The following is an 18405-nucleotide window of genomic DNA, read 5'->3' as shown; positions in this document are numbered from 1 at the left end:
AGGATGTTGCACTGGAGAGGGTACAGAGGAGATTTACCAGGATGTTGCCTGGAGAGGGTACAGAGGAGATTTACCAGGATGTTGTACTGGAGAGGGTACAGAGGAGATTTATCAGGATGTTGCACTAGAGAGGGTACAGAGGTTTACCAGGATGTTGCACTAGAGAGGGTACAGAGGAGATTTACCAGGATGTTGCACTGGAGAGGGTACAGAGGAGATTTACCAGGATGTTGCACTGGAGTGTGTACAGAGGAGATTTACCAGGATGTTGCACTGGAGAGGGTGCAGAGGAGATTTACCAGGATGTTGCACTAGAGAGGGTACAGAGGAGATTTACCAGGATGTTGCACTAGAGAGGGTACAGAGGAGATTTACCAGGATGTTGCACTAGAGAGGGTACAGAGGAGATTTACCAGGATGTTGCACTAGAGAGGGTACAGAGGAGATTTACCAGGATGTTGCACTAGAGAGGGTACAGATGAGATTTACCAGGATGTTGCACTAGAGAGAGTACGGAGGAGATTTACCAGGATGTTGCACTAGAGAGGGTACAGATGAGATTTACCAGGATGTTGCACTGGAGAGGGTACAGAGGAGATTTACCAGGATGTTGCCTGGAGAGGGTACAGAGGAGATTTACCAGGATGTTGCCTGGAGAGGGTACAGAGGAGATTTACCAGGATGTTGCACTAGAGAGGGTACAGAGGAGATTTACCAGGATGTTGCCTGGAGAGGGTACAGAGGAGATTTACCAGGATGTTGCCTGGAGAGGGTACAGAGGAGATTTACCAGGATGTTGCACTGGAGAGGGTACAGAGGAGATTTACCAGGATGTTGCACTGGCGAGGGTGCAGAGGAGATTTACCAGGATGTTGCACTGGAGAGGGTACAGAGGAGATTTACCAGGATGTTGCACTGGAGTGTGTACAGAGGAGATTTACCAGGATGTTGCACTGGAGAGGGTACAGATGAGATTTACCAGGATGTTGCACTGGAGAGGGTACAGAGGAGATTTACCAGGATGTTGCCTGGAGAGGGTACAGAGGAGATTTACCAGGATGTTGCCTGGAGAGGGTACAGAGGAGATTTACCAGGATGTTGCACTGGAGAGGGTGCAGAGGAGATTTACCAGGATGTTGCACTAGAGAGGGTGCAGAGGAGATTTACCAGGATGTTGCACTAGAGAGGGTGCAGAGGAGATTTACCAGGATGTTGCACTAGAGAGGGTACGGAGGAGATTTACCAGGATGTTGCACTAGAGAGGGTACAGATGAGATTTACCAGGATGTTGCACTGGAGAGGGTACAGAGGAGATTTACCAGGATGTTGCCTGGAGAGGGTACAGAGGAGATTTATCAGGATGTTGCACTAGAGAGGGTACAGAGGAGATTTACCAGGATGTTGCACTAGAGAGGGTACAGAGGAGATTTACCAGGATGTTGCCTGGAGAGGGTACAGAGGAGATTTACCAGGATGTTGCCTGGAGAGGGTACAGAGGAGATTTACCAGGATGTTGCACTGGAGTGTGTACAGAGGAGATTTACCAGGATGTTGCACTGGAGAGGGTGCAGAGGAGATTTACCAGGATGTTGCACTAGAGAGGGTGCAGAGGAGATTTACCAGGATGTTGCACTGGAGAGGGTACAGAGGAGATTTACCAGGATGTTGCACTGGAGAGGGTACAGAGGAGATTTACCAGGATGTTGCACTGGAGAGGGTACAGAGGAGATTTACCAGGATGTTGCACTGGAGAGGGTACAGAGGAGATTTACCAGGATGTTGCACTAGAAAGGGTACAGAGGAGATTTACCAGGATGTTGCACTGGAGAGGGTACAGAGGAGATTTACCAGGATGTTGCACTAGAGAGGGTACAGAGGAGATTTACCAGGATGTTACACTAGAAAGGGTACAGAGGAGATTTACCAGGATGTTGCACTGGAGAGGGTACAGAGGAGATTTACCAGGATGTTGCACTAGAGAGGGTACAGAGGAGATTTACCAGGATGTTGCACTAGAGAGGGTACAGAGGAGATTTACCAGGATGTTGCACTAGAGAGGGTACAGAGGAGATTTACCAGGATGTTGCACTGGAGAGGGTACAGAGGAGATTTACCAGGATGTTGCCTGGAGAGGGTACAGAGGAGATTTACCAGGATGTTGCCTGGAGAGGGTACAGAGGAGATTTACCAGGATGTTGCACTGGCGAGGGTGCAGAGGAGATTTACCAGGATGTTGCACTGGAGAGGGTACAGAGGAGATTTACCAGGATGTTGCACTGGAGTGTGTACAGAGGAGATTTACCAGGATGTTGCACTGGAGAGGGTGCAGAGGAGATTTACCAGGATGTTGCACTAGAGAGGGTGCAGAGGAGATTTACCAGGATGTTGCACTGGAGAGGGTACAGAGGAGATTTACCAGGATGTTGCACTGGAGAGGGTACAGAGGAGATTTACCAGGATGTTGCACTGGAGAGGGTACAGAGGAGATTTACCTGGATGTTGCACTAGAGTGGGTACAGAGGAGATTTACCAGGATGTTGCACTGGAGAGGGTACAGAGGAGATTTACCAGGATGTTGCACTAGAGAGGGTACAGAGGAGATTTACCAGGATGTTGCCTGGAGAGGGTACAGAGGAGATTTACCAGGATGTTGCACTGGAGAGTGTACAGAGGAGATTTACCAGGATGTTGCACTAGAGAGGGTACAGAGGAGATTTACCAGGATGTTGCACCAGAGAGGGTACAGAGGAGATTTACCAGGATGTTACACTAGAGAGGGTACAGAGGAGATTTACCAGGATGTTGCACTAGAGAGGTTGCAGAGGAGATTTACCAGGATGTTGCCTGGACTGGAGAATTTTAGCGATGAGGAAAGATTGGATAGACTGGGGTTGTTTGCTTTGGAACGGAGGAGGCTGAGGGGAGACCTGATTGAGGTGTATAAAATGATGAGGGGGGTGGATAGAGTGGATAGGACGGACCTGTTTCCCTTGGCAGAGGGTCAACAACCAGGGGGCGTGGATTGACAGTAATTGGGGGGGAGGTTTAGAGGTGAAATGTCTTCACCCAGAGGGGGGTGGGGGTCTGGGGCAGGGTCTGGGACGGAACTCACGGCCTGAAAGGGCGGTCGAGGCAGAAACCCTCACCACAGCAGGCAGTGCACCTTGAAGTGCCGTATGCTACAGGGCGAGGGAGCGAGAGCGGGAAAGTGGGATTAGGCCGGGATGGCTCTCGGTCGGCCGGCGCCAGGCGGACACGATGGGTCCGAAGTGGCCTCCTCCCGCCCGGTCACCTTGTGCCATTCTGTGCGGCTCGGCGCCAAGCGGTTGTAACACAATAACTCTCCGGTGGGGCGGCTCGCGGGTCCTCGGTGCTGCCTGAAGTACAAGTTGTTGTTGTTGTTGTCGGTCAAACGGGATTAGCAAGGGCCGCGGGGAGCGGGCGATTGGCCGAGAGCCGGCACGGGCTCCAGGGGTCGAGTGGCCTCCTTCTGTGCCGCGACCCCTCTTCCACTCTGGGGTCAAAGGTCGGGCGGTGCGGCCAAGGCTACGGGCCAGAGTTCACGGGGTGGGGGCGGGGGTCTCGCACCCACCCCCGGGGTCGTTCGTTGACCTGGCCTGACCCCGCCGCGAGATGTTAAAGGGCGGAGGTGAGCGGTGTGGCTTGACCGCCTTGTCAAGGGTCGGCCCAGGGTTCAGAGTTGAAGCCCCCTGCTGCCCACTTCCAGCCCCTCCTGCCTCCCATTGGTTGACTGCGCCGGCCACTGCCACAGACCCGGGCTGTGATTGGCCGGCCGCGCCGTCAATCATAGAGAACCGCCCGCCCCCCGCCCCGCGCACTGCCTTTGTGACGTCGGGCGGCCCGCTGATTGGCCCCAGCCGCGAAGACGAGAAAGGGCAGAGGGCGCCTTCCGAGTGCCATTGGACGCCAGAGCTGCCCGTCAAAGGCGTGGCGGCCGCCCATTGGTGGGGAGGCGTCTCCCGCCGACGTCACAATGGGCAGCGCGCTCAGCGCGGGCAGGGTGGGGTGGGCTGCCATTGGACGGCGCGGCTGTCAATCAGAGCCGCCGAGCGCAGCCCGCCCTGCCCTTTCGCGGGGGGGGGGGGGCCGCAGACGTCACAAAGGGCAGCGCGTTGAGGTCACAATCGGCGCGCCCGTCCATTGGAGGAGGCGGCTGTCGGTCAGCGGAGGCGGGCGGCTGCCATTGGTCGGGGGTAGGGGCGGGGCCGAAGATGCCGCTCAACCTGCAGGCGCTGCGCAACGTGCCGCTGCTGCTCTACATCTTGGCCGCCAAGACGCTGCTGCTGTGCCTGGCCTTCGCCGGGGCGAAGCTGTACCAGAGCCGCAGGCTGCGGCTGGCCGAGGAGGACAAGGCCCGGCGGGCGGCGGCGGCGGCGGCCTCCGAAGCCAAAAAGGAGCGCTAGTCTCGGTGAGTGCAGGCGGCGGCCAATCAGCGGCGCGGCTGGGCTGAGCGACCCGGGCGCGGGCCAATCAGCGGCGCGGCTGGGCTGAGCCACCCGGGCGCGGGCCAATCAGCGGCGCGGCTGGGCTGAGCCACCCGGGCGCGGGCCAATCAGCGGCGGATAGCTGCCTCCCCCCCCCCCCCACGTGGGAGAGCGACGCGTCACACACAAATGTCTCCCACGTGGGGGCGGGAAAGAGCGCCCGCTGATTGACAGCGCGTCTCCGCCAATGGCAGGCGGAGCAAGACAATGGGTTGCCGGACGGACGGGCGAGCCGGCCAATGGGGAGGGCGGTGATCGCAGAGTGGCTGAGCCCGCAGCGCCGCCTCCTGAGACACTGGAGCCCCGCCCCCCCAACTGTCCATCAGTCACAGCAGGTCATCGTCATCATTGGATCAACAGCAGTAATTCATTCATACAGCAGTGAAAGCAGTCTATCAGTAGATCAATAATTGTAATAATTGGATCAATAGCAGTAATTCATACAGCAATAAAAGCAGTAATTATCAATAGATCAATAATTGTAATAATTAGATCAATAATAGAATTAATTAATAAATCAGTAAAAGCAGTAATTATCAATAGATCAATAATTGTAATAATTAGATCAATAGCACTAATTAATACATCAGTAAAAGCAGTAATTATTAATAGATCAATAATTGTAATAATTAGATCAATAGCACTAATTAATACATCAATAAAAACAGTAATTATCAATAGATCAATAATTGTAATAATTAGATCAATAGCAGTAATTAATAAATCAATAAAAGCAGTCATTATCAGTAGATCAATAATTGTAATAATTAGATCAATAGCAGTAATTAAATCAATAAAAGCAGTAATTATTAATAGATCAATAATTGTAATAATTAGATCAATAATAGAATTAATTAATACATCAATAAAAGCAGTAATTATCAATAGATCAATAATTGTAATAATTAGATCAATAGCAGTAATTAATAAATCAATAAAAGCAGTAATTATTAATAGATCAATAATTGTAATAATTAGATCAATAATAGAATTAATTAATACATCAATAAAAGCAGTAATTATCAATAGATCAATAATTGTAATAATTGGATCAATAGAATTAATTAATACATCAATAAAAGCAGTAATTATCAATAGATCAATAATTGTAATAATTAGATCAATAGCAGTAATTAATACATCAATAAAAGCAGTAATTATCAATAGATCAATAATTGTAATAATTAGATCAATAATAGAATTAATTAATACATCAATAAAAGCAGTAATTATCAATAGATCAATAATTGTAATAATTAGATCAATAGCAGTAATTAATACATCAATAAAAACAGTAATTATCAATAGATCAATAATTGTAATAATTAGTTCAATAGCAGTAATTCATTCATACATCAATAAAAGCAGTAATTATCAATAGATCAATAATTGTAATAATTGGATCAATAGCAGTAATTAATACATCAATAAAAGCAGTAATTATTAATAGATCAATAATTGTAATAATTAGATCAATAATAGAATTAATTAATACATCAATAAAAGCAGTAATTATTAGATCAATAAAAGTAATTATTAATAGATTAATAATTGAATCAATGATAGTAATTAATAGATCAACAAAAGCAGTCATTATTAATAGATCAATAATAGTAATAATTAGATCAATAATAGAATTAATTAATACATCAATAATAGTGGGAGTTAATTAATACATCAATAAAAGCAATAATTATTAATAGAACAATAATAGTAATAATTAGATCAATAATAGCAGTAATTAATTAATACATCAATAAAAGCAGTAATTATTAATAGATCAATAATAGTAATTGGATCAATAATAGTAATAATTAGATCAATAAAAGTAGTAATTATTAATAGATCAATAATAGTAATAATTGGATCAATAATAGCAGTAATTAATAGATCAATAAAAACAGTAATTATCAATAGATCAATAATTGTAATAATTAGATCAATAGCAGTAATTAATTAATCAATAAAAGCAGTAATTATCAATAGATCAATAATTGTAATAATTAGATCAATAATAGAATTAATTAATACATCAATAAAAGCAGTAATTATCAATAGATCAATAATTGTAATAATTAGATCAATAGCAGTAATTAATTAATCAATAAAAGCAGTAATTATCAATAGATCAATAATTGTAATAATTAGATCAATAATAGAATTAATTAATACATCAATAAAAGCAGTAATTATCAATAGATCAATAATTGTAATAATTAGATCAATAGCAGTAATTAATAAATCAATAAAAGCAGTAATTATTAATAGATCAATAATTGTAATAATTAGATCAATAATAGAATTAATTAATACATCAATAAAAGCAGTAATTATTAATAGATCAATAATTGTAATAATTAGATCAATAATAGAATTAATTAATCAATAAAAGCAGTAATTATTAATAGATCAATAATTGTAATAATTAGATCAATAATAGAATTAATTAATACATCAATAAAAGCAGTAATTATCAATAGATCAATAATTGTAATAATTGGATCAATAGAATTAATTAATACATCAATAAAAGCAGTAATTATCAATAGATCAATAATTGTAATAATTAGATCAATAGCAGTAATTAAATCAATAAAAGCAGTAATTATTAATAGATCAATAATTGTAATAATTAGATCAATAATAGAATTAATTAATACATCAATAAAAGCAGTAATTATCAATAGATCAATAATTGTAATAATTAGATCAATAGCAGTAATTAATACATCAATAAAAACAGTAATTATCAATAGATCAATAATTGTAATAATTAGATCAATAGCAGTAATTAAATCAATAAAAGCAGTAATTATTAATAGATCAATAATAGTAATAATTAGATCAATAATAGAATTAATTAATACATCAATAATAGTGGGAGTTAATTAATACATCAATAAAAGCAATAATTATTAATAGAACAATAATAGTAATAATTAGATCAATAATAGCAGTAATTAATTAATACATCAATAAAAGCAGTAATTATTAATAGATCAATAATAGTAATTGGATCAATAATAGTAATAATTAGATCAATAAAAGTAGTAATTATTAATAGATCAATAATAGTAATAATTGGATCAATAATAGCAGTAATTAATAGATCAATAAAAACAGTAATTATATCATAGGCAGTCCCTTGCTTCCACGCCAAAAAAGGATAAGTTGACTGGTGTAACAATGAAGGACCTGATAGTCCGGATCCTGAAGGGTGGAGGATGCCTGTGTGTGGATTGTTTAACATGGGGTGGCCACGTTAAACCAGCCACCACACGGGCTCGACAGACCGAGGTCTTGGTCCAGTGGCAAGGGTGAACCAGGACCACTGGAGACCTTAAAAGTAATTATTAATAGATCAATAATAGCGGTAATTATTAATAGATCGATAATAGTCTCGGACTGAGGACTCGTGTTGGAGTGGAACAAGTCTTCCTCGGTTTCGAGGGACTGCTGATGACGAGGTCTAACAAGGCAAGGGAAAACACATTAAATGGTCAGACTTTGAGAAGTCGAGAGGGACCTTGGAGTGCAGGTCCACCGATCCCTGAAGGTAGGCGGCCAGGTGGATAAGTATAAAGCAGGGCAGTCTTGCTCCAGTTATACAGGGTATTGGTGAGGCCACACCTGGAGTACTGCGTGCAGTTTTGCTCTCCGTATTTACAAAAGGATATACTTGCTTTGGAGGCAGTTCAGAGAAGGTTCACTCGGTAATGATTAATAGAGCAGTAATTAATAGATTGGTAATAGCAGTAATTATTAATCAATTCATAGCAGTAATGATTAATAGAGCAGTAATTAATAGATTGGTAATAGCAGTACTGAGGGGCAGTACTGAGGGAGTGTTGCACTGTCGGAGGGGCAGTACTGAGGGAGTGCCGTACTGTCGGAGGGACAGTAATGAGGGAGTGTCGCACTGTCAGAGGGGCAGTACTGAGGGAGTGCCGCACTGTCGGAGGGGCAGTACTGAGGGAGTGCCGTACTGTCGGAGGGACAGTACTGAGGGAGTGTTGCACTGTCGGAGGGGCAGTACTGAGGGAGTGCCGTACTGTCGGAGGGACAGTAATGAGGGAGTGTCGCACTGTCGGAGGGGCAGTACTGAGGGAGTGCCGCACTGTCGGAGGGGCAGTACTGAGGGAGTGCCGTACTGTCGGAGGGACAGTACTGAGGGAGTGTTGCACTGTCGGAGGGGCAGTACTGAGGGAGTGTTGCACTGTCGGAGGGGCAGTACTGAGGGAGCGCCGCACTGTCGGAGGGGCAGTACTGAGGGAGCGCCGTACTGTCGGAGGGGCAGTACTGAGGGAGTGTTGCACTGTCGGAGGGGCAGTATGGGGAGCACCGTACTGTCGGAGGGATAATGCCGTACTGATGAACCCGAGGGAGCCTCTAACCACCCGCTGCGTCCTTGTCCCGTTGCAGGGGCAGCCCGGCCATGATCCTGATCCACGTGTCGCAGGGCGCGGCGCTGGTGTGGAGCGCGGAGGAGGCCCGCCAGCTGCGGGAGCGCCACGGCCTGTGCGGGACGCCCGTGGGCGGGCTGGCCCGCCAGCCCCGGCAGAACGGGCGCCTGGGCCTGCCGCTGCGGCTGTTGCCCGAGGAGGCCCGCCTGGCGGCGGAGAGCGGCAGCGGGGTGCTGGTGCGGGGCCGGGCGGGGGCCGAGGCGAGGGCCGAGGAGGAGGAGCGGGAGCACCGCGAGCGGGCGCAACGCAGTCACCAGGAGCAACGCCGCCTGGCCCTGCAGGAGAAGAGGAGCAGCCTGCAGGGGCTGGCCGAGAGGATCAGGCAGGGGCGGGCCAACAAGCGGAAGAGGATCAGCGGAGAGACGGGTGAGGGGGCTGGGGGGGGGGCTGGGGGGATCGGAGCCAAGCGCAGACGTTTACCGCGCGGCAGGAGGCCGCCGCGAGCCGTCCCGCTCCAATCCCACTTTCCCCGCTCGCGCTCCCTCGCCCTGTAGCAGACGGCACTTCAAGGTGCACTGCCTGCTGGGGCGAGGGTTTCTGCCTCGAGCGCCCTTTCAGGCCGTGAGTTCCGTCCCACACCCTGCCCCTGCCCCAGAGCCCCCCATTCGCCTCACTTCCGCCTCGATCTCTCATCGAAACAGAGAAAATAGTCGCAGGAGCAGGCCATTGGGCCCTTGGAGCCCGCCCCGCCATTGGGCCCTTGGAGCCTGCCCCACCATTGGGCCCTTGGAGCCTGCCCCGCCATTGGGCCCTTGGAGCCTGCCCCGCCATTGGGCCCTTGGAGCCCGCCCCGCCATTGGGCCCTTGGAGCCTGCCCCGCCGTTGGGCCCTTGGAGCCTGCCCCGCCATTGGGCCCTTGGAGCCTGCCCCGCCATTGGGCCCTTGGAGCCTGCCCCGCCATTGGGCCCTTGGAGCCCGCCCCGCCATTGGGCCCTTGGAGCCCGCCCCGCCATTGGGCCCTTGGAGCCAGCCCCGCCGTTGGGCCCTTGGAGCCCGCCCCGCCATTGGGCCCTTGGAGCCCGCCCGCCATTGGGCCCTTGGAGCCCGCCCCGCCATTGGGCCCTTGGAGCCTGCCCCGCCATTGGGCCCTTGGAGCCCGCCCCGCCGTTGGGCCCTTGGAGCCTGCCCCGCCATTGGGCCCTTGGAGCCCGCCCGCCATTGGGCCCTTGGAGCCCGCCCCGCCATTGGGCCCTTGGAGCCTGCCCCGCCATTGGGCCCTTGGAGCCCGCCCCGCCGTTGGGCCCTTGGAGCCCGCCCCGCCGTTGGGCCCTTGGAGCCTGCCCCGCCGTTGGGCCCTTGGAGCCTGCCCCGCCATTGGGCCCTTCGAGCCTGCCCCGCCGTTGGGCCCTTGGAGCCCGCCCGCCATTGGGCCCTTGGAGCCCGCCCCGCCATTGGGCCCTTGGAGCCTGCCCCGCCATTGGGCCCTTGGAGCCCGCCCCGCCGTTGGGCCCTTGGAGCCCGCCCCGCCGTTGGGCCCTTGGAGCCCGCCCCGCCGTTGGGCCCTTGGAGCCTGCCCCACCATTGGGCCCTTCGAGCCTGCCCCGCCGTTGGGCCCTTGGAGCCTGCCCCGCCGTTGGGCCCTTGGAGCCTGCCCCGCCGTTGGGCCCTTGGAGCCTGCCCCGCCGTTGGGCCCTTGGAGCCTGCCCCGCCGTTGGGCCCTTGGAGCCTGCCCCGCCGTTGGGCCCTTGGAGCCTGCCCCGCCGTTGGGCCCTTGGAGCCTGCCCCGCCGTTGGGCCCTTGGAGCCTGCCCCGCCGTTGGGCCCTTGGAGCCTGCCCCGCCGTTGGGCCCTTGGAGCCTGCCCCGCCGTTGGGCCCTTGGAGCCTGCCCCGCCGTTGGGCCCTTGGAGCCTGCCCCGCCGTTGGGCCCTTGGAGCCTGCCCCGCCGTTGGGCCCTTGGAGCCTGCCCCGCCGTTGGGCCCTTGGAGCCTGCCCCGCCGTTGGGCCCTTGGAGCCTGCCCCGCCGTTGGGCCCTTGGAGCCTGCCCCGCCGTTGGGCCCTTGGAGCCTGCCCCGCCGTTGGGCCCTTGGAGCCTGCCCCGCCGTTGGGCCCTTGGAGCCTGCCCCGCCGTTGGGCCCTTGGAGCCTGCCCCGCCGTTGGGCCCTTGGAGCCTGCCCCGCCGTTGGGCCCTTGGAGCCTGCCCCGCCGTTGGGCCCTTGGAGCCTGCCCCGCCGTTGGGCCCTTGGAGCCTGCCCCGCCGTTGGGCCCTTGGAGCCTGCCCCGCCGTTGGGCCCTTGGAGCCTGCCCCGCCGTTGGGCCCTTGGAGCCTGCCCCGCCGTTGGGCCCTTGGAGCCTGCCCCGCCGTTGGGCCCTTGGAGCCTGCCCCGCCGTTGGGCCCTTGGAGCCTGCCCCGCCGTTGGGCCCTTGGAGCCTGCCCCGCCGTTGGGCCCTTGGAGCCTGCCCCGCCATTGGGCCCTTGGAGCCTGCCCCGCCATTGGGCCCTTGGAGCCTGCCCCGCCATTGGGCCCTTGGAGCCTGCCCCGCCATTGGGCCCTTGGAGCCTGCCCCGCCATTGGGCCCTTGGAGCCTGCCCCGCCATTGGGCCCTTGGAGCCTGCCCCGCCATTGGGCCCTTGGAGCCTGCCCCGCCATTGGGCCCTTGGAGCCTGCCCCGCCATTGGGCCCTTCGAGCCTGCCCCGCCATTGGGCCCTTCGAGCCTGCCCCGCCATTGGGCCCTTCGAGCCTGCCCCGCCATTGGGCCCTTCAATATGATCATGGGCTGATCATTCCCTCAGTACCCCACTCCTGCCTTCTCTCCATACCCCCCTGATCCCTTTAGCCGTAAGGGCCACATCTAACTCCCTTTTGAATATATCCAACGAACTGGCCCCCAACAACTTTCTGTGGTAGAGAATTCCACAGGTTCACAATTCTCTGGGTGAAGAAGTTTCTCCTCATCTCGGTCCTAAATGGCTTACCCCTTATCCTTAGACTGTGATCCCTGGTTCTGGACTTCCCCAACATCGGGAACATTCTTCCCGCATCTAACCTGTCCAATCCCGTCAGAATTTTATATGTTTCTATGAGATCCCCTCTCATTCTTCTAAACTCCAGTGAATATAAGCCCAGTCGATCCAGTCTTTCTTCATATGTCAGTCCTGCCATCCCAGGAATCAGTCTGGTGAACCTTCGCTGCACTCCCTCAATAGCAAGAATGTCCTTCCTCAGATTAGGAGACCAAAACTGAACACAATATTCCAGGTGTGGTCTCACCAAGGCCCTGTACAACTGCAGTAAGACCTCCCTGTTCCTATACTCAAATCCCCTCGCTATGAAGGCCAACATACCATTTGCCTCCTTCACCGCCTGCTGTACCTGCATGTCAACTTTCAATGACTGATGTACCATGACACCCAGGTCTCGTTGCACCTCCCCTTTTCCTAATCTGTCACCATTCAGATAATATTCTGCCTTCCTGTTTTTGCCACCAAAGTGGATAACCTCACATTTATCCACATTATACTGCATCTGCCATGCATTTGCCCCACTCACCTAACCTGTCCAAGTCACCCTGCAGCCTCTTAGCATCCTCCTCACAGCTCACACCGCCACCCAGCTTAGTGTCATCTGCAAACTTGGAGATATTGCATTCAATTCCTTCATCTAAATCTTTAATGGAAGGGTATGGGGTATTGGTGAGGCCACACCTGGAGTGCTGCGTGCAGTTTTGCTCTCCGTATTTACGAAAGGATATACTTTGCTTTGGAGGCAGTTCAGAGAAGGTTCACTCGGTTGATTCCGGAGATGAGGGGGTTGACTTATGAGGAAAGGTTGAGGAGGTTGGGCCTCTACACATTGGAATTCAGAAGAATGAGAGGTGATCTTATCGAAACGTATCAGATTATGAGGGGGGCTCGACAAGGTGGATGCAGAGAGGATGTTCCCACTGATGGGGGAGACTAGAACTAGGGGGCATGGTCTTAGAATAAGGGGCCGCCCATTTAAAACTGAGATGAGGAGGAATTTCTTCTCTCAGAGGGTTGTAAATCTGTGGAACTCGCTGCCTCAGAGAGCTGTGGAAGCCGGGACATTGAATAAATTTAAGACAGAGATAGACAGTTTCTTAACCGATAAGGGGGCGGGCCGGGAAGTGGAGCTGTGTCCATGATCGGATCAGCCATGATGGTATTAAATGGCGGAGCAGGCTCGAGGGGCCGAATGGCCCACTCCTGCTCCTATTCCTTATGTTCTTGTGAGATGGTGGAGTTGAGGGACATGGGCAGAGGATGGGGTTGAAGTTGGGATCGAAGATGTGAGCCGTTGCCCTCTAACCCAATCTGTTCCCCCCTCTCCTCTCCTGTCCCCAGGCGAGCTGGGGCCCGAGGCCGGTGAGGACGATCGCTCGGCCCCCCTGAAGGAGCTGGAAGAGTTGGAGCGAAGTTTCACCTTCCCCCCGGAGAGCTGCCTGGTGCAGATACACACCGCCTGCCTGGGGCCCCGCAACCTGGAGGTGTTGGATTGGCGCTCGGCCTCCGAGGACTGGCCGCACCCCGGGGACCCCAGGCACGCCCTGCGCTACTCCGTCTTCAAGGACCTCCGGGCCCAGGGCTACCACCTGACCAGCGCTGGAAAGTTCGGGGGAGACTTCCTCGTCTATCCGGGTACGTAATCGCGTCCGTTTAGGGGTGGCCTGGTTCAGTGCGGGGGTCTCTGCCAACCGCTTCGCTCGGGGAGTCCGTTCGGCGAGCTATTCGACTCGGCGGGGCTTCGCGGCTGTTTCCAATTCTTTCCTATCTCCTTCCCTCCAAGCTGCTGATCATAACAGGAACTCTCCCCAGGTGCCCGGGCCAATATTTATCCCAGTTACTCCCCCTTTGGGGCAGTCGCAGAGTCCCCCGACCGCCGTTTGTAGACTCAACAATTCCAGTGCTCCCCGAGACAGCCCACCCTTTTTCACCGTCCGTCTACTGGAGCTCGTCCACAACTGGGCTGCCCCCGCCCCCCCCATGTCCTAACGCGGACTGAGTCCCGCTCACCCATCACCCCCTGTGCTCACTGACCCCGTGTCCTAACTCACACCCAGTCCCACTCACCCATCACCCCCTGTGCTCACTGCCCCGTGTCCTAACTCACACCCAGTCCCACTCACCCATCACCCCCTGTGCTCACTGACCCCGTGTCCTAACTCACACCCAGTCCCACTCACCCATCACCCCCTGTGCTCACTGACCCCGTGTCCTAACTCACACCCAGTCCCACTCACCCATCACCCCCTGTGCCCCGTGTCCTAACTCACACCCAGTCCCACTCACCCATCACCCCCTGTGCTCACTGACCCCGTGTCCTAACTCGCACCCAGTCCCACTCACCCATCACCCCCTGTGCTCACTGACCCCGTGTCCTAACTCACACCCAGTCCCACTCACCCATCACCCCCTGTGCTCACTGCCCCGTGTCCTAACTCACACCCAGTCCCGCTCACCCATCACCCCCTGTGCTCACTGACCCCGTGTCCTAACTCACACCCAGTCCCACTCACCCATCACCCCGTGTGCTCACTGACCCCGTGTCCTAACTCGCACCCAGTCCCACTCACCCATCACCCCCTGTGCTCACTGCCCCGTGTCCTAACTCACACCCAGTCCCACTCACCCATCACCCCCTGTGCTCACTGACCCGTGTCCTAACTCACACCCAGTTCCACTCACCCATCACCCCCTGTGCCCCGTGTCCTTACTCACACCCAGTCCCACTCACCCATCACCCCCTGTGCTCACTGACCCCGTGTCCTAACTCACACCCAGTCCCACTCACCCATCACCCCCTGTGCTCACTGACCCCGTGTCCTAACTCACACCCAGTCCCACTCACCCATCACCCCCTGTGCTCACTGCCCCCGTGTCCTAACTCACACCCAGTCCCACTCACCCATCACCCCCTGTGCTCACTGACCCCGTGTCCTAACTCACACCCAGTCCCACTCACCCATCACCCCCTGTGCTCACTGACCCCGTGTCCTAACTCACATCCAGTCCCACTCACCCATCACCCCCTGTGCTCACTGTCCCCGTGTCCGAACTCACACCCAGTCCCACTCACCCATCACCCTCTGTGCTCACTGACCCCGTGTCCTAACTCACACCCAGTCCCACTCACCCATCACCCCCTGTGCTCACTGACCCCGTGTCCTAACTCACACCCAGTCCCACTCACCCATCACCCCCTGTGCTCACTGACCCGTGTCCTAACTCATACCCAGTCCCACTCACCCACCACCCCCTGTGCTCACTGCCCCGTGTCCTAACTCACACCCAGTCCCACTCACCCATCACCCCCTGTGCTCACTGTCCCCGTGTCCTAACTCACACCCAGTCCCACTCACCCATCACCCCCTGTGCTCACTGACCCCGTGTCCTAACTCACACCCAGTCCCGCTCACCCATCACCCCCTGTGCTCACTGCCCTGTGTCCTAACTCACACCCAGTCCCACTCACCCATCACCCCCTGTACCCCGTGTCCTAACTCACACCCAGTCCCACTCACCCATCACCCCCTGTGCTCACTGACACCGTGTCCTAACTCACACTCAGTCCCACTCACCCATCACCCCCTGTGCTCACTGACCCCGTGTCCTAACTCACACCCAGTCCCACTCACCCATCACCCCCTGTGCTCACTGCCCCCGTGTCCTAACTCACACCCAGTCCCACTCACACATCACACCCTGTGCTCACTGCCCCGTGTCCTAACTCGCACCCAGTCCCACTCACCCATCACCCACTGTGCTCACTGACCCCGTGTCCTAACTCACACCCAGTCCCACTCACCCATCACCCCCTGTGCTCACTGACCCCGTGTCCTAACTCACACCCAGTCCCGCTCACCCATCACCCACTGTGCTCACTGTCCCCGTGTCCTAACTCACACCGAGTCCCGCTCACCCATCACCCCCTGTGCTCACTGACCCCGTGTCCTAACTCACACCCAGTCCCACTCACCCATCACCCCCTGTGCTCACTGACCCCGTGTCCTAACTCACACCCAGTCCCACTCACCCATCACCCCCTGTGCCCCGTGTCCTTACTCACACCCAGTCCCACTCACCCATCACCCCCTGTGCTCCGTGTCCTAACTCACACCGAGTCCCACTCACCCATCACCCCCTGTGCTCACTGACCCCGTGTCCTAACTCACACCCAGTCCCGCTCACCCATCACCCCCTGTGCTCACTGACCCCGTGTCCTAACTCACACCCAGTCCCGCTCACCCATCACCCCCTGTGCTCACTGACCCCGTGTCCTAACTCACACCCAGTCCCGCTCACCCATCACCCCCTGTGCTCACTGACCCCGTGTCCTAACTCACACCCAGTCCCGCTCACCCATCACCCCCTGTGCTCACTGACCGACATCGGCTCCCGGTTAAGCAGCACCTCGATTTCACAATTCTCATCCGTGCTTACAAATACCGCCATGGCCCCTCGCCCCCTCCCTATCTCTGTAACCTCCTCCAGCCCTGACAATTCTCATCCTCCTGTTCAAATCCCTCCCTCGCCCCCTCCCTATCTCTCTAACCTTCTCCAGCCCCTACAATTCTCATCCTCCTGTTCAAATCCCTCCCTCACCCCCTCCCTCTCTCTGTAACCTCCTCCAGCCCCTACAATTCTCATCCTCCTGTTCAAATCCCACCCTCGCCACCCTTCCTATCTCTGTAACCTCCTTCAACCCTCCCAGATCTCTGTGCTCCTCTAATTCTGCCCTCTTGACCATCCCTGATTATAATCGCTCCACCATCGGTGGCCGTGCCTTCTGTTGCCTGGGCCCCAAGCTCTGGAACTCCCTCCCTAAACCTCTCCATCTCTCTCTCTCCTCCTTCAAGACGCTCCTTAAAACCGAACTCTTCGACTAAGGCTTTGGTCACCTGCGCTCATTTCTCCTTGTGTGTCTCTGTGTCAAATATATCGGTTTTGTCGTAACCCTGCTGGGATGTTTTACTATGTTAAAAACAATATTTAAATACCAGTTATTAAAGGCGTTATATAAATCGGTCATAGCAGTAATTATTAGGTCAAAAAGACATAGACAGGCTCAGTGAGTGGGCAAAAATTTGTCAGATGGAGTATAATGTGGGAAAGTGTGAGGTCATGCACTTTGGCAGAAAAAAAATCAAAGAGCAAGTTATTATTTAAATGGAGAAAGATTGCAAAGTGCCGCAGTACAGCGGGACCTGGGGGTTACTTGTACATGAAACACAAAAGGTTAGTATGCAGGTACAGCAAGTGATCAGGAAGGGCCAATGGTATCTTGGCCTTTATTGCAAAGGGGATGGAGTATAAAAGCAGGGAAGTCTTGCTCCAGTTATACAGGGTATTGGTGAGGCCACACCTGGAGTACTGCGTGCACAGTTTTGCTCTCCGTATTTACGAAAGGATATACTTTGCTTTGGAGGCAGTTCAGAGAAGGTTCACTCGGTTGATTCCGGGGATGAGGGGGTTGACTTGTGAGGAAAGGTTGAGGAGGTTGGGCCTCTACTCATTGGAGTTCAGAAGAATGAGAGGTGATCTTATCGAAACGTATCAGATTATGAGGGGGCTCGACAAGGTGGATGCAGAGAGGATGTTTCCACTGATGGGGGAGACTAGAACTAGGGGGCATGGTCTTAGAATAAGGGGCCGCCCATTTAAAACTGAGATGAGGAGGAATTTCTTCTCTCAGAGGGTTGTAAATCTGTGGAACTCGCTGCCTCAGAGAGCTGTGGAAGCCGGGACATTGAATATATTTAAGACAGAGATAGACAGTTCCTTAACCGATAAGGGGGCGGGCAGGGAAGTGGAGCTGGGTCCATGATCGGATCAGCCACGGTCGTATTAAATGGCGGAGCAGGCTCGAGGGGCCGAATGGCCCACTCCTGGCCCCTATTTCTTTTGTGATGGGCGGCTGACGTCCCCCTACACTCTCTCGCTATTAAACGCTTTGTTTCGTACCCCCTCCCCCCCGGACAGGAGACCCCATGCGATACCATGCCCACTATATCGCCATCTGCGTTCCATACAAGACTGACCTGCCCCTGCAGGACACCGTGACTGCTGGCCGACTGGGTTCGAATGTCAAGAAGACCGTATTGCTCTGTTCGGTGACGGAGGCCGAGAGGATTGTTTACACGTCACTGCGCTGGAGCGGCATCCAGTGATTGGTTCATCAGCAACGCCATCCAATCAAATAAAATATATCGCTTTCAATCAATCGCTTCCCGCTCGCTCTCTCTTCCGGGTATGTTTGTGCAAGAGCTCCCCACACCCAGGGTTAGATACAGAATAAAGCTCCCTCTACACTGTCCCATCAAACACTCCCAGGGCAGGTACAGCACGGGTTAGATACAGAGTAAAGCTCCCTCTACACTGTCCCATCAAACGCTCCCAGGGCAGGTACAGGGGGTTAGATACAGAGTAAAGCTCCCTCTACACTGTCCCATCAAACACTCCCAGGGCAGGTACAGGGGG

At 52.9% G+C, this 18405-nt stretch overlaps 1 protein-coding gene across 1 annotated transcript; it reads left to right on the top strand.

Moving 5' to 3' along the window:
* Window positions 1–4340: 4340 nt before the first annotated feature.
* On the top strand, window positions 4341–18148 carry LOC139247288 (tRNA-splicing endonuclease subunit Sen34-like). The gene is made up of 4 exons (XM_070871590.1): window positions 4341–4429; window positions 8928–9334; window positions 13273–13566; window positions 17908–18148. The coding sequence occupies exons 2-4, from the start codon at window positions 8941–8943 to the stop codon at window positions 18093–18095; spliced, it is 876 nt and encodes a 291-aa protein (XP_070727691.1). The 5' UTR covers window positions 4341–4429; window positions 8928–8940; the 3' UTR covers window positions 18096–18148.
* Window positions 18149–18405: the final 257 nt, after the last annotated feature.

Source organism: Pristiophorus japonicus, unplaced genomic scaffold (genome assembly GCF_044704955.1).
Source record: "Pristiophorus japonicus isolate sPriJap1 unplaced genomic scaffold, sPriJap1.hap1 HAP1_SCAFFOLD_2683, whole genome shotgun sequence".
Lineage (NCBI taxonomy): Eukaryota > Metazoa > Chordata > Chondrichthyes > Pristiophoridae > Pristiophorus > Pristiophorus japonicus.
The sequence above is the reverse complement of the archived record's forward strand: the minus strand, read 5'-3'. Positions and strand labels throughout refer to the sequence as shown.